The sequence below is a fragment of the Cheilinus undulatus genome, linkage group 17, assembly GCF_018320785.1.
Source record: "Cheilinus undulatus linkage group 17, ASM1832078v1, whole genome shotgun sequence".
In the NCBI taxonomy this organism is placed as follows: Eukaryota; Metazoa; Chordata; class Actinopteri; order Labriformes; family Labridae; genus Cheilinus; species Cheilinus undulatus.
Genome location: NC_054881.1, coordinates 3,447,175 through 3,462,328, shown reverse-complemented (window position 1 = coordinate 3,462,328; position 15,154 = coordinate 3,447,175). Strand labels below are relative to the sequence as shown.

The window sequence follows — 15,154 nt, the reverse complement described above, 5'->3', positions numbered from 1 at the left end:
TAAAGTCCAAATTGTGAGATGAAAAGGCCAAAGCATGAAATGAAAAGTTAAAATCATAAGTTTGAGTCGTAATTGTGAGATGCTGGATTGAAAATGTGAAATTTAAATCAAATTTATTTCCTTTCCCACACTCCTGACTTCTTAGCTAAATATTTTTACTCCTTACTTTTTCAGTTTTTATGATATCTTAAATCATCAGGATAAGTTTGCATTTTTATACTAGAGGAAATCTGCAGACCTCAGACTGATGGGCCAGTTAGAACAGAAATATGAGATCATCTCCACAGGCCAGATTTGGCCCCCGGGCCTTGAGTTTGACACCCCTGCCTTAGTCAGTTGATCAGCTGTGGCAGTCCTGGGGCTGCAGACCCCTCTTTGGGAGGACATTAAAGAAACTAGACAGAGAGCAAGTTTGGACATGTTTTCTAAAGTTTAAAAGATAGAAAGTGCAGAATAAGTCTTTGTTTTTACAGAAGAACCAGTGACAGAAGGACTCATGAGTCATGCCTTACATAAAAGTTAGAAACCATGACTCTAATCAAAGAATCCAGTCGCTGTTTCAACATTATTTGGTTACAAAACAGAGTTCAGTAGTTCAGTAAATTCTGTTTTCATCACTCTCTGCTATCTCTGAGGATTTTATCCCTAGTTTCCTCTCAGTGAATGTCTCTGCTGCCTGTCTTTGTCCTGCAGCAGTTGGAGGTTAAGACTTATCGCTGGAAGCCCTATGTGAATAAAGTGAGTGCAGAGGTAGAGGTGATTAGCACCGTGCTGACTTCCCGTAGCTCCATCCTCCTAGATTCCTGTCCTAGTTTACCTCCCACAGTATTTAGGTTTGTGTTCGTCATTAGTCACAGTAGCTGGAATCTGCACTCCTATAACACATTTCTAAAAATGTTAACATTTTCTCTCTAGTGTTGTCATTGTTAGTTTTTTAGTTGCAGTAGGATTTCTTGCTGCAAGCTCCAAGGTTTTGGCTTTTTTATACTTTAATTTCTGATGAAAGGACTGAAAACAACAGCCTTCCTGATTACTATTTTGCACATTTGTCACACTTAAATGTTTCAGATCATCAAACTAATGGTAACATTAGACAAAGATAACCTAAGTAAACACAAAAGTCAGTTTTTAAATGATGATTTCATCCAAATCTACTTAGCCCTATGTGGAAAAGTCACTGACCCCTAAACCTGATAACTGGTTGTTCCAACCTTGGCAGCAATCACTGCATGCAACTGCAAATGAGTCTTTCATATCACTGTGGAGGAATGTTGTCCTACCCTTATTTGCAGAATTGTTGAAACTCAGCCATATTAGAGGGTTTTCCAGCATGGGCATCCTGTTTAAGATCATGTCGCAGCATCTCAATCAGATTTAAGTCCAGACTTTGACTAGACCACTCCAAAACCTTCATAAGTCATTCAGAGGTGGACTTGCTGGTGTGTTTGGGATCATTCTCCTGCTCCATAACCCGAGTGGTCTTGGGCTTGAGATCATGAACTGATGGCCGGAGCAAAATTCATGGTTCCATTAAGCGGTCCAGGTCCAGGTCCTGGTCCAGACCATCACGCTACCACCACCATGTCTGACTGTTGGTTGGGGATCATCAGGATGTTTCTGGTCAAATGTCAGACGAGCCTTTGTGTTCTTTTTGCTCAGCTGTGGTTTTGGCCTTTGAACTCTCCCATGATGCCATTTTTGCCCAGTATCTTTCATGTTGTTGAATCATGAACTCTGACCTTAACTGAGTCAGTGAGGCCCGTAGGTCTTTAAATGTTGTTCTGGCTTCTTTTGGGACCTCCTGGATGAGTTGTCCATGAACTCTTGGAGTCATTTTGGTAGGCTGGCCACTCCTGGGAAGGTTCACCACTGTTCACAGTTTTCCCCATTTGTGGGTAATGGCTCTCACCATGATTGGCAGGAGTCCCAAAGCCTTGGAAATGTCTTCATGTGTTGGAGATCTTTTAGCCTACTTCACAGTGTCAGACAGGTTCTATTTAAGGGATTATTCATTCAACAGGTCTGACAATTTCACAATGGGCCAATGACTTTTTCTCGTTCAGACCAGGTAGGCTTGGATGGCTTTTCCCCCTCATAAATGAAATCCTCATTTAGAAAGTGTCTTTTGTATTTACTCATGTTATCTTTGTCTTATATTAACATTTCTTTTATAATCTGAAACATTTAACATTTATTTAGAATAAAGACAGGGTGCACATATTTTTCACAGCACTGCTACATGTGGTTTGACACAATAGCAATAAGAAAATAGCAGAGATGAACATACGGGTGAACATAAAATATAGTGAAGCAGACTCATCATGTGCAGAGATTGCACTGGTTGCATGCATGCATGGTTGTGCACCGATCACAGGGAATCAACATCATCAAATTCTGTGAATTCTTTTGATTTATTCTGCTGCAGTCTCACATCAGCTTATCCTGAAAACTGCAGGAGTTTAGTTCAGGTGTTAGAGCCAGTGGTTAATTTAAGGCAGTGCTTTTCAACCTCTCTTCTGTTTAGGCCCCCTTTAAAAATGTGAAAAATCTCAGGTTACCCTAGTGAAAATGCATAAATATAAAACCAACATCCCTGCGATTGCCAAGGGATTCATGCAGTAGTAGATTTAACAACATAAATATCTAAAGCACGCTTATAAAATGGTTAAAATGCTTTGTTTTTAATGAGTGGTTGTGCAGACCTTCAAATGCATTTTAATGCATTTTTGCATGACTATTGGGAAGCCATGCAGATCTAAAAATTTGTGTTTCAGCAGACCTGCAGAACAAAAACAAAAAACACTGCATGATTCTTGTGCATGCACATGGATGTAACCATGCACAAGAATTTACATCACCATGATAGCTAATGATCTGTGTATCTGTGGGAATTCTGCATTCAAGCACCCCTCATAATGTAGAGAATGGCTGAATGCAGTTTAATTGATATTTTTTATGAAATTTACACAACTATGTCACACTTTGCATGTTTTTTTCCTAAAGATTGAGAGCTTAGACTTTCTTTGCTTCCAAACTTTTAACACATTAACACGATGTCTGTGTGCTCAGTCCAGTCAAATACTAACTAGCTTTCTTTAAGAATATGAGTATCAGAGGGTGTTTCCTCGACACGCAGTCGGCCTCTTCCATGTTTTATTCAGAATATTTAAATTAATCATTGGTGTAAGTCTCAGCCTGCTGCAGCTCCGGCCAGAGAGAAACAGAGAAACGACAGTAAAAGATAAAGAAAAGAGAGGAATGAAGATGTGGAAAAGTCAACAATCCTCCAAGGAAAGGCTGCAGGAGGACCAGGAGACCGAACACGGAGAGATGAAAGCTAATGAGAGCATGAATATTCAGCAGAGAGAGATTTTCTCTCCTTGAGTCTATTTTCAGATGCTTTATTCATGGAGCTTAAGTGGGGATGCACTCCTCTCCTTCAGCTCTGCTTTCAGATCCCTCTTAGAAATAAACCCGTCCTGTAGCTCCCCCTAGTGGACTGCACTTCTTCTTCTGCAGATCTCTTTTAAAAGTTAGAGCAGCGATGCTCATCGTGTGGCTCTTTTGTGATGATTTGTGGCTCTTTTATGTCTTTATTTGAGATATTTTCCCCCATAAAACCTTTAAAAGATTGACTTTAACTTCAGAAATTATACATTGCAAGTCACATTAATCAGTTTGTTTCCCACTCTTGTACAGTTGTCAACTTTTATTTTATTTTTTGTATATTTCCATTGCCCTTATTTGCAATTTCCCCCCCTTTTTCTGTCACTTTTAATCTAGTTTTTTCTTTTGCAACTTCTTTTGCTCCTTTTCACTAGTTTTTTTTCTTTTTTGTCCTGCTTTTTGCTCTTTGCAATTTTTTTCCCACTTTTTTGCCATTTTTTGCCCCTTCTTGCACATTTAAGCTGCCTTTTGCCGTTGAATGCCACTTTTTCTCATTTTTGCCACCTATAACGTATTTTTAAATCAATTTTTGCCACTTTTGTCTAACTGAGTATCTTTTCACTCATCCTTTGCCACATTTTTACAGTTTTTTGATAATTTTGCCACCTGCAACTCATTTTTTAATCAATTTTTTCTCCAAATTTCTGCCAATTTTCACCCATTTTTTCCCATTTCTTTGCCAATTTTTTCCCATATTGCCACTTTTTTTTCCCATTGTAGTCTTTTTTCACTCATTTTTGCCACACTTGTACCATTTTTGACCAATTTTGCCACCTGTAACTTGTTTTTTGCTATCAATTTTTACAATTTTTTAAACCAGTTTTTGCCTCGTTTATCTTGGTTTTTGTTATTTTTAATTTTTTCCCCCTTTCTGTCATTTTTTGCCCCTTCTTGCATTAAGCTGCCTTTTGCCCTTGAATTCCACTTTTTCTCATTTTTGGCCACCTTTAACTTATTTTTTGATCAATTTTTGCCACTTTTTGTACCCATTTTGACCAACTTTCACCCATTTTTGCCACTTTTTGACCATTTCACCACTTTAACTTGTTTTTATTGCCACTTTAACCCATTTTCACCACTTAGATTGTGGCTCTAACAAAGGTATTTTGTAACAATTGGCTCTTTGTTTGAGCAGGGTTGAGTATCACTGAGTTAGAGGTTTCCACTGTGCAGGCTTCATTTAGTAACATCTTTTAATATATGTTCAGACCATGCTGCTCAGGAGGTCCTGGAAACGATCCACGAAGGTAAATCTTCATCGTCACCATCATCATCGTCGTCTTTGTGCTCTTCACCTTCAGCTCCACCTTTCTGTCCGTCTCTGCCATGTCATTATAGCTGCAGAAGCTCTCTGTTGTCACATTACGGTGATTTTTCCACAGTTTAGTTTCCAAATCCATGCTAGAAAAGAGTCCAGCTCATAAATGTTGATTGTTGTCCTGTGTTGTAGCTGCTTTTATTTCATCCTTCAACTTCCATCAGGGCTCTGCTCTTCACCTGACATTAAACCAGTCTAACTCCAAGCTAACAGCGTAAAATCATCATGCTTACTTCTTCACATAGAGTGAGGGTACTTGTTTGCACATTAATCTTGATTTGGAGAAGTTATATCAAGTTTAAGTGTTTAGAATTACATTATAATGGACAAAATGTCCCTTAAACAGTCCACATAACAACCTTTGCATATATTTTCTAGTATTTTATTTTGTTTTTTACTTGTTTTCATGCTTGAAAATCAAAATTCATGCTCCATGGTGCATGCATTTTACCATATAAATGACAAATTGTCATCAAATTTCCCTTATTAAAGTAAAAACAAACATGTTTTCTGTGGATTTGGGCTGATTGCATCCAGAAACTTTGATTATTATATATTAGAGCAGGTAAAATTTGTTCAATATACAAACAGATTTCCATATGTCTTCAATTTGTGATAGAAAAAGAACAACCAAAATCCTGATGTGTTTCTTACATCATTGGTTAGATCTTGCAAATACAGAAGAACAGAGCCCTCTAAAAGACCTCTGAGAGGAGAAATCACACATAATATTAATTGTTTGTGTCTCTGTGTGTGATTTTTGTGTGTTTTGTGTGTTTGTGGCCCTGCAGCAGCAGTCCCAGCGTCTCTCTGAGCTTCACCGTAAATCTCAGCTGTGGAGAGGAATCGTCAGCATCGCTCTGATCGAAGGACGAAACCTGATCCCCATGGACCCCAACGGACTAAGTGACCCCTACGTCAAGTTCAGACTGGGACCCCAGAAGTACAGGAGCAAGGTACAAAATGCATTTCTTTGGCTGTTCATCAGCAAAAATTAGGAAAGAGACATTCATGATCAGAGACACAGCTGCTGGTCCTTCAGAATAAGAGCATGTTTCCCATAATGCACCTTTTTTATGTATGTTTGTGTGCACAGACGGTGCCAAAGACGCTGAGTCCTCAGTGGAGGGAGCAGTTTGACCTCCACCTTTATGAGGAGACGGGAGGAGTGTTGGAGATCACTGTGTGGGACAGAGACACTGGGAGGAGAGACGACTTCATTGGACGGTCAGCCTGCTTTTATCTGTTTATCTCAGTGGTATTTATTTCATCCATAAAATAATACAAGCTGCAGAACTCTGTGTTCTAAAGATGTCCAAAAATAAAAAAATCCTGCATAATGAGCACTACAACCTTGTTAGGGACCACTAAAACCACCTTTAGGGTAAACATATTCACACATTTACAGCTAGAAGGTTATTTTCCTGTAATGCAGCCATGCAGGCTGCAAGTCTGCAACATGTTTTAAAAATGTTCTCTAGTTCCAAAACTGGACTAGTGGGTCAAATTCAAATAAAAAGCACATGGAAGCACAAGAAAGGGGTACTAGCTTCTTTAAAAATAAGAATTAACCAGAAAGAAAGCAAAAATGGCGGCATTACCAAAAATTAACAGCAGGTGTTTTTACAAAAGTAAACAGACGATCCAGTCTTTAGCACAAAAACTTCAGTCTTGAAGCTGAAGATGGATGCAGCTGTGAGAAACCCCACCAGCCTCTGCAGGCTGCCTATCTGACTGCTGATGAGTCAGCCCTCTCCCCCCCTCTCCTGCCAGACCCACTCCACCAGCCAATCATTGTTCTCCACCTTAGGGGAAACAAAGATCCACATGACCAACAGACAGCACACTTACTCACAAACACATGAAACAAACAAAGCTACAAACAAAGACAGAGGACTCACTCTCCTTCAATAACAGAGAACGAACGACAATTCACAAGACAGACAGAGCACTCGCTCTAACATGAAAACAAAGCCCAGCCTGCACAAGAAATACAAGACAACAGTCGTTTATTGATCTAATTTCTTATCAGATATATCTCATTAACTTGAGAGAAGCCACATCACATGAAAAGTCAAGATAAGCATCTTGATATAAAACTAAAAGATAGGACTTTAAATGAGTTCAAGAAAGTTGCTAGTGCAGCAGCAAAGTCTGCTGAAGTTTCTGCTATGAGATGTAACATCTAATTTAAACAGCGTGTATTTTAGACTAATAGTTATACAAAATAGGTAATATTTGAGTTTGTGCCGTGTCCTTAATGGCCATTAAACTTTAAAAACACCCTACAGCAGGGGTCATCAACTACATTTGCACAAGGGCCAGATTTAGTCTTGACAGAGACTCTGGGGGCCGGACAATCACACAAACAAAAATTGTATAAATATTTTTTTCTGATTAACATATTATTGTATTAGTAATTATTTTCAAAATGCAGGAAATTTTTAGGTATTACCAGTGGGATCTATCCCTATTATCTATGCAGCAGGCCACAAGGAGACAGGCCAGAAATGTCCAGGCTCCTGAAACTCACATAGAATGGGACCTCCCCAGTTGTGATTGAGCACCAATATTAACTCATTTTTGTCACTTTTAACCCCTTTTTATTACTTCATTTGGCCATTTTCTGCCCCTCTTAACCTGTTTTTGATCATTTTTGCCACTTTTTGCCCATTTCTGTAAAAACAGATCAAAATCAGATCATTCTAAAACTATTTCAATAGTAATTGTTTTTGGGATGGGTTTAACAGCTGCAGACATTTGAAGCCAAAAGATACTCCTAAAACCAGAACATCTTCTTTTCCTCTTTTTCTGAATTTAATGATCTTCTCGGGGCCGGATAGGGAGCTTTGGGGGCCTGATTTGGCCCTCGGGCCGCCAGTTGCCCTACAGTGTTTAATATTACACATTAACTGCTTTTATTGCCAATAAACCTCTTAAAAATCTCCTTTAACATTGTGAAAAAAACTGTATTTGATGAACTGATCACAAGGTTTCATAATGGAAAGGTAAAACCTCCTTCATTTTTTATTTATCTCCTAAAACACCCAAGAACCTTCTCCTTAACTTCCAGTGAAACCAGTAAAATAGTACAATATACACTTTATATGAGGCCTTATGCAAACATGCATGCGTCTGTAGATTTTTTTAACCTTTATCATATATCTCTAGAGTTGTAGAAGTTTAAAACAAACACAGAAACAACTAGATAAAAATGCAATTTCAGCTGAATTTGTTTGGGGATGCTGAGAGCTGAACTGTGGAAGAACTGCTGAAAATAGCTGACATAGCATAAAAATGGCGGAAAAAGCATAAGATAGCTGAAAATAGCACGAAATAGTATGACATAGCATGAAAACAGCTGAAAATGTATGAAAATAGCTTAAAATAGCATAAAATAGCCTGGAAATAGCTTAAAATCTGAAGAGAGCAATACCTGATTTGTGAAAAATGTGAAAAAATATTCTCAAAATATAGAATTTAGTGAATTTAGTACAGAAAAATTGAACACTGCTTCACAGAACGGTCTATTGAGTCTAAAAGCTGATGCTGTGTGAGATGGTGCTAAAGATGGTGGAGATATGGTTTACAGTTTTAAATCCATTACAGTATAAGCTTTATGTATTTGTGTAGTTTGGAAGTGCATTATGACAAACAGACAATGTGATGCAACAGAAAGACACAGAAACAGAGGAAGAAGACGCAGAACTAGCTGATGAACAATCTGAGGATAAAGATGGACTACATGTCTTCAAAGAGGCCCAAAAATATTGTTTCCAATGCCAATGATGGCTGTAAAAAAAAGAAATTTGACAGAGGTGTCAGAGATGTTGAAAGGCTTCAAAAGCACTAAGTAAAGGGGAGACCACTATATTTATTCAGTTCAATGGGGCAAAAAAAAAGAGCAGAAAAGGTTAAATATTTAAAAAAGTATAGAAGTTAGAAATGAGAAAAGTCATGGAAATTGTCCCGAGAAGAGGCCGAGTTGAATAAAATTTGAACACGACAAAGTATGAAGGAGCAGATAGCCAGCGCGGAAGAATGACAACAATAAAGAAAATGGCCGACGCGAATATCAGTAGTGTGGATGCTTACTCAGCATCGCCACTAATGATTCCCTTCCTCATTTGATGGTAGCATGGTATACTGAGGTCTGAGCTACATCAGTGACCAGAATATTATATTATTTTTTAGATTGCATGGAAGTTTTAACAGGAAGAGTTTTGTTATCTGTAGATATTTAAATGAATCTGTCAAAATCTCAGAAGAATGATCCAAAGATCCACATATGCATACGCAGAGCTGCAAACGCATGGTGTGTAAGCATTTGCACATCTCCTCATGAAGTTTTGCATGTATAATATCAACTTATTCTCTAGAGAGCACAGATGAAACCCTGACTAAAGTCAGAGAGCGGTCACTGTGGTTTAGATTGGTTTCACATGCAAAAGAAAAGTACAAATTTTCTTTCTCTCTCTTCCCTTTAATCAAACATTTTTAAAGATCATCACAAAAAATATAAAGCAGGAAAGATGCAGATTTCTTTGGGAAATCTAAAATTCATGCCATCCACTGCAACAACTTGTGCAATATTAGCCTTGAAAATGAGGATTTCTGAGCAGAATACACTGAAATAACTAGATATACCTCACATTTCTTGTTAAGCATATGCTCTATTAACCCACTGTTTATTTTAAATTGGAAAATGTGGAGGTACAAGAACCTCTAATAAGACTTTAAATTTCCCCCCCATCGTCACAAAGCTGCACAAAGACTTTAGAACAACCCAAAAGCATCAAGAAGTGAGTCAGCATGGTTTCGTTTTCTCTTTCTTTAACGATCATGAGCTCATTGTCCCGTTTCCATCCTCCAGCTGTCAGTTGGACCTCTCCACGCTGACAAAGGAGCAGACTCATCATCTGGAGCTGCAGCTGGAGGAGTCCCGGGGCATCGTGGTGCTTCTGGTCACTCTCACTGCCTCGGCTCACGTCTCCATCGCCGACCTGTCCGTGACGCCGCTGGACGACCCGCAGGAGCGCCGAGAGATCCTCAAACGATATGTAAGCACAACAGATCACATTACAATTCCAACATGCATACTCAGACCATGCTCAACTTCCTGTTTTTGTTGTAACGTTGCTCCTGCAGGGCGTGCTGAAGTCGCTGTCAAACATGAAGGATGTCGGCATTGTGCAGGTGAAGGTGTTGCGGGCTGAAGGGCTCATGGCTGCAGATGTGACGGGTAATGCCTACATGCTTAATTTTATATTTTACATCCTGTTATATACTTTAGAAATCCTGAGCTTTACTTTAGGCCCATCTCATGAACTTCAGAGACCACTTATTGTTAGAAATCCTTTCAAACCTGTATAACGTAATTCTATAATGCTCTATTTCACTTGAGAGTCATACTCTACTTATGGTTTAACCTCACTATGAAGTCCTTAAAGACACATTCTGGCCCAAATTTCCAGTATTTTCAACCAATCAGATTATTGCAATTAAAAATGTTGCAGCTAGGACATACATATGAAAGCACTCACAGCCAGAGCGAATCAAACATGTTTTAAAAAGTGCCTCATAAACTTTTGAAACAACTTTTATGTCCAGACACACGTCTACAATCCACTTAAATGGCTCTATGACCCACTTCCGGGTCCTGATCTCCAGTTGACAGTCACTGATCTACATTATACAATGGTAACTGTACTCCAAGCTCCAACAATGACCTAGGAATCTTTCACTTTACTTAGACTTAAATATGTAGACTGATTTATCCTTAGGCATAAGTGATGTCATTTTAATTTTGGCCAGAGGTCCAGTGCTGAACTTTAACCCCTGAAAATGTACCTGAAACCTCTTCACTGTACTGAAGAACACTTTTCTTGCACCCTTAAATTAGTTTTCTGGACTTTAAAGACACCAAATTGTAGTGTAATCATCCTATACCTAAGCCAAACCACCATAACCCATCTACTGTGTTTAGATTTCAGCAGTGTACATACTGTAATGTTCTTTTAAACACTTTTTTTAACTTCCTGTAATAGAGTTTTGACCCCAGGAGAGTACTTCTGTCTCCTCTCTGTACTCTAGATTCCTGTAGTGGACCTACTACACCCTGTGCTGTATTTAAAAGTCATTTCCTTTATTTTATGCTTCCTGTGCTGTACTTAATACATCCTGTACTTAATACTTCACCTCTGTAATGACCTTAAGACTCCTGAACTGTGCTCCAGATCCCTGTAACTATCTTTAAACATCTTTCAGTGTGCTTAAAATATTCTGTATTGTAGCTGAAGCTCTCTATCTTTAATTGAAACATCTTACTTTGCACTTTACACATTGTATGCTGTATTTTTAAAGGCTTTATTGTACTTAAATCTCCGATAATGCCCTTTCATTTCCAGGTAAGAGCGATCCATTCTGTGTGCTGGAGCTGAATAACGACAGACTACAGACGCACACTGTTTACAAGAACCTCAATCCAGAGTGGAACAAAGCCTTTACTTTGTGAGTGAGCACAAACACTTTTATGTGGACTTTTTGACTTATCTAGGATAGTGTAGGAAATCCAGAAAGGGCGTGGGGAATGACATGAAGGAAAGGAGCCACAGGTTAGATCTGAACCTGCGCGAAGGATACAACCTTAACACTAGTTTGGTTCTTCATGGTCAGCAATTGTTTGCATTTGAACTGTTGAAAGTTGAAAAGGTACCAGAATAACCTATGCATATCATTATATATTTTGGTATCCTTCAGCTGGGGTACTTAGGAAATGGATTCGACCCTAAAAGTTGGAGCTTGGCTCACTGCAGTCGGTCGATTGGTCAAAAAAATCATCACTTCCTGTCTTATGGCGTTAAAAACAGACAAACCCTCCTGTAACATGTCTTGTTCTGAGCATACTGGTATCCTGCTGTAGGGTATCAAATCTATTAGATTCTACAGATTGCATCCAAACTTACTGCAGTCTTGATTCGTCAATCAACACTTCCTGTTTAGTGGCGGTACATATTGACAGCAAAATCCCATAATAGGTCTGCACTGAGCATTTTGGCATCCCCTTGTTGGAGCAGTAAGCATACCTATCTGACCCTCAAGGTTGGAGCTAGACTCACTGCAGTCTACTGTCCGGCCACGAGAATCATCACTTCCTTGTCTAGTGGCGTTACAGAGGCTTACTGTAGTCTGTTGATTGATCAAAAGAGTAATCACCTCCTGTCTAGTGGCAATAAAAATGGATGTAAATGTCTGCGTACTTATTTTGTACTGAGCATTTTTTACATTCCCTTGTTTGGGTGGTAAGCATACCTATCCGACCCTAAAGGTTTGATCCGGACTCACTGCAGTCTGTTGATTAGTGTAGTTCCTGTCTTGTGGTGGTAAAAATGGACAAAAAAACGCAATATGTTTTATACTGAGTATATTGGTATCCTTTGTTGGGGTACCAATCTATTCAATTCCAAAGTTTCATTCTTTGCAGTCTTTTGATTGGTCAGTTATCACTTCCTGCTGAGAGGCATTAAAAATCAACAAACAAACCCCACATGTTTTGTACAGAGTATTTTGTATCTTTTTGTTGGCAGACTAAACATACTTATCCAAACTTTAAGGGTGGTGCATAACTCAGTGTAGTCTTTTTATTGGTAAAGAGAATTGTCACTTCCTGTCTAGTGGCGTTAAAAATGAACAATGAACTTCTTGTGCATTTTGGTATCATTCTGTTGGGGTATCAGTCCTATCTGACCTTAGGGTTGGAGCTAATCTTACTGCAGTCTGTAGATCAGTTAAAGGAATCATCACTTCCTGTCTAGTGGTGGAAAAAATGGATAAGCAAGCCTTCAACATGTTTTGCACGTAGCATTTTGGTATCCGTTGGGGTTTCAGTTGTACCTGTCTGACTCTGAGAGTTGGAGCTTGACTCACTGCAGTCTGTTGATTGGCCAAGAGTATCACTACTTCCTGCCTAGTGGCATTAAAAATGAACAAAAAAGCTTCTTTCAACTTCTTGTGCATTTTGGTATCCTTCTGTTGAAGTATCAATTGTACATATCTGACCCTTAGTGTTGAAGCTAGACTCACTGCAGTCTATAGACTGTCAAAACAATCATCACTTCCTGTCCAGTGGCATTAAAAATGACCAAAAACAATCCCATAACACCTTTTGTACTGAGCCTTTTGCTTTCCTTCTATTGGGGTTGCAAGCGCACCTGTCCAGCTTGACTCACTGCGGTCTGTTGATTGGCTGAGATTATAATTACTTCCTGTCTAGTGGTGGTAAAAATGGACAAAAAACACACAAGCAGCATGTCTTGTACTGAGCATTTTGGTATCCATCTGTTGAGGTACCCAGCGCACCTATCCAAACCTAAAAACTGGAGCTAGACTCACTGGAGGATGCTTATTGGCCAAAGGAATCATCACTTCCTGTATTGTGGCGGTGAATATGGACAACAAAACTCAGCAACATGTTTTATACTGAGCTAAGAGGCTCTTTAGCTGAATAAGTGGTGGAGCTGAGCAGTGCGTCCCTACTTTTGCTGGCAAGATTTAGTTGTAAATATTTCTTGATGATAACGATAAAAATACACAATTATGAAATTAATTACTGTTGTTATAGGCCCTAAATTTAGAATTGTAGCTTCAAGTGCTTTTCATGAAGGAGAATAAAGAGCGGCTTAACTTGAAGCAGAGAAAAGAGCATTAAAGCAGCAGAGTGTCAGTGCATGAAGTGTCCTCTCTAAAAACCTAGTTTGGAGCTTCTGCAGATAATCCTGAGGTTTTAGGACGAATCAGAGGAAGTGTGTCAGCCAAGAGTGTGACCGAATGCTCCACATTTGAAGTAATCCTTCTTATAAAAGTCTGTCTGCTGTCTGTCTGTCAGACAAAGACCTCAGCTGTTCATATAGCTCTCAGAGAGAAGGAGGATTCCCTCTGCTGTGTGTCTTACATGGGCTTAAGTCCAAGTGAGTGGTAATGACCACAAGTTTGCAGAAAGAGAACACAGTTTAATCAGTAAAGGAATGAAAGCAAAGCCTAGCCCAGTGTTACTCAACCCTGCTCAACCAAAGAGCCAAATTGTTGAAAAATACATTTACAAGAGCCACAGTCCAAGTGGTGAAAAGTGGCAAAAGTTTTTAAAAAGTGGCAAACACTGGGAGAAACATTATGATAAAGGGCAGGATGTGGCAAAAATGGGTGGGAAGTGACCAAAAAATTAGATAAATGTGGCTAAAAGTGGCAAAAATCTGAAGTAAAGGTGGGAAAATGGGTAAAAAGTGGCATTTAATAGCAAAAGGCCGCTGAAATGGGCAAGAATGGCAAAAATAGGCAAAACGGGGCAAACACTGGGGGTAAAGTGGCAAAAATGGGTGAGAAATGGCAAAAAAACGAGTAACAGGTGGCAAAAGTGGTCCAAAAGTGGTAAAAACATAGTAAAAAATGAGTGAAAGTGACTAAAATGGGCAAAAATCCAAAAAAAGGTGGAAAAATGGGAATTAAGTGGAATTTTACTGCAAAATGCAGCTTAAATGGGCAAGAAGTGGCAAATATAGGCAAAAAAGGGCAGAAAATTGCATAAAGCAGGATAAAAGTGGCAAAAGTAGGCAAAAGGGGGCAAAAAATTGCAAAAAGTGGGATAAAAGTGTTAGAAATGGGTGAAAGTGACATAGAGAAGTGGCAAAATTGGCAAAAAGCAGCAAATACTGGGAGAAAAGTGGCAAAAAAGGGGAGAAAGTGCAAAAAATGGGTGAAAAAATGAGTTACAGATGGAAGAAATGGTTCAAAAGTGGCAAAAAATGAGTGAAAAGTGACTAAAATGGACAAAAAGGTGGGAAAATGGGAAATTGCATCAAAGAGTGGCAAAATGGGGAATAGGTGGCAATTATTTGCAAAACGCTGCTTAAATGGGCAAAAAGTGGCCAAAAAGGCAAAAAAGGGGCAAAAAATTGCAAAAAACAGGATAAAAGTGTCAAAAAGAAGTCACAAAAATGGGAATAAATTCAAATTAAGACACAAAAGAGCCATGTGTGGCTCCAGAGCCACATGATGAGTATCACTGGCCTAGCCCAAGGTCAATGAGTAAACCATACTTCAGGTTAGATAGTCCTGCATGTAAATGCGTGAACTGATTTATTCTTCTGTCTTCTCTGTTTTCCCCTCAGTAATGTGAAGGACATCCACTCAGTGCTGGAGGTGACGGTGTTCGATGAAGACAGGGACAGAAGTGCCGACTTTCTTGGGAAAGTGGTCATCCCTTTATTACATGTGAGTGAAATGTCCATAAAAATACATTTAATGTGCAAGAAACTTGTTTTTATCCCGGTCTAAATGGTTGAAAGTAAAATTCAGGGTGATTAGGAGTGTTTTGTCTCGTTAAAACTAATGTAA

General features: G+C 39.0%; 1 protein-coding gene across 4 annotated transcripts in view; it reads left to right on the top strand.

Annotated features, from left to right (window-relative positions):
* LOC121525072 (multiple C2 and transmembrane domain-containing protein 1-like) overlaps positions 1 to 15,154 on the top strand; it is a 59,718-nt gene that overhangs the window by 34,122 nt on the left and 10,442 nt on the right. For 3 of the 4 annotated variants that reach the window (XM_041810828.1, XM_041810831.1, XM_041810832.1), the window contains exons 6-12: positions 4,656 to 4,694; positions 5,557 to 5,721; positions 5,862 to 5,992; positions 9,639 to 9,825; positions 9,914 to 10,007; positions 11,173 to 11,275; positions 14,929 to 15,031. In XM_041810828.1, the coding sequence (XP_041666762.1) occupies positions 4,656 to 4,694; positions 5,557 to 5,721; positions 5,862 to 5,992; positions 9,639 to 9,825; positions 9,914 to 10,007; positions 11,173 to 11,275; positions 14,929 to 15,031 (822 nt within the window). The remainder of the gene's footprint in view (positions 1 to 4,655; positions 4,695 to 5,556; positions 5,722 to 5,861; positions 5,993 to 9,638; positions 9,826 to 9,913; positions 10,008 to 11,172; positions 11,276 to 14,928; positions 15,032 to 15,154) is intronic. The other variant, XM_041810830.1, reaches the window with a different exon arrangement.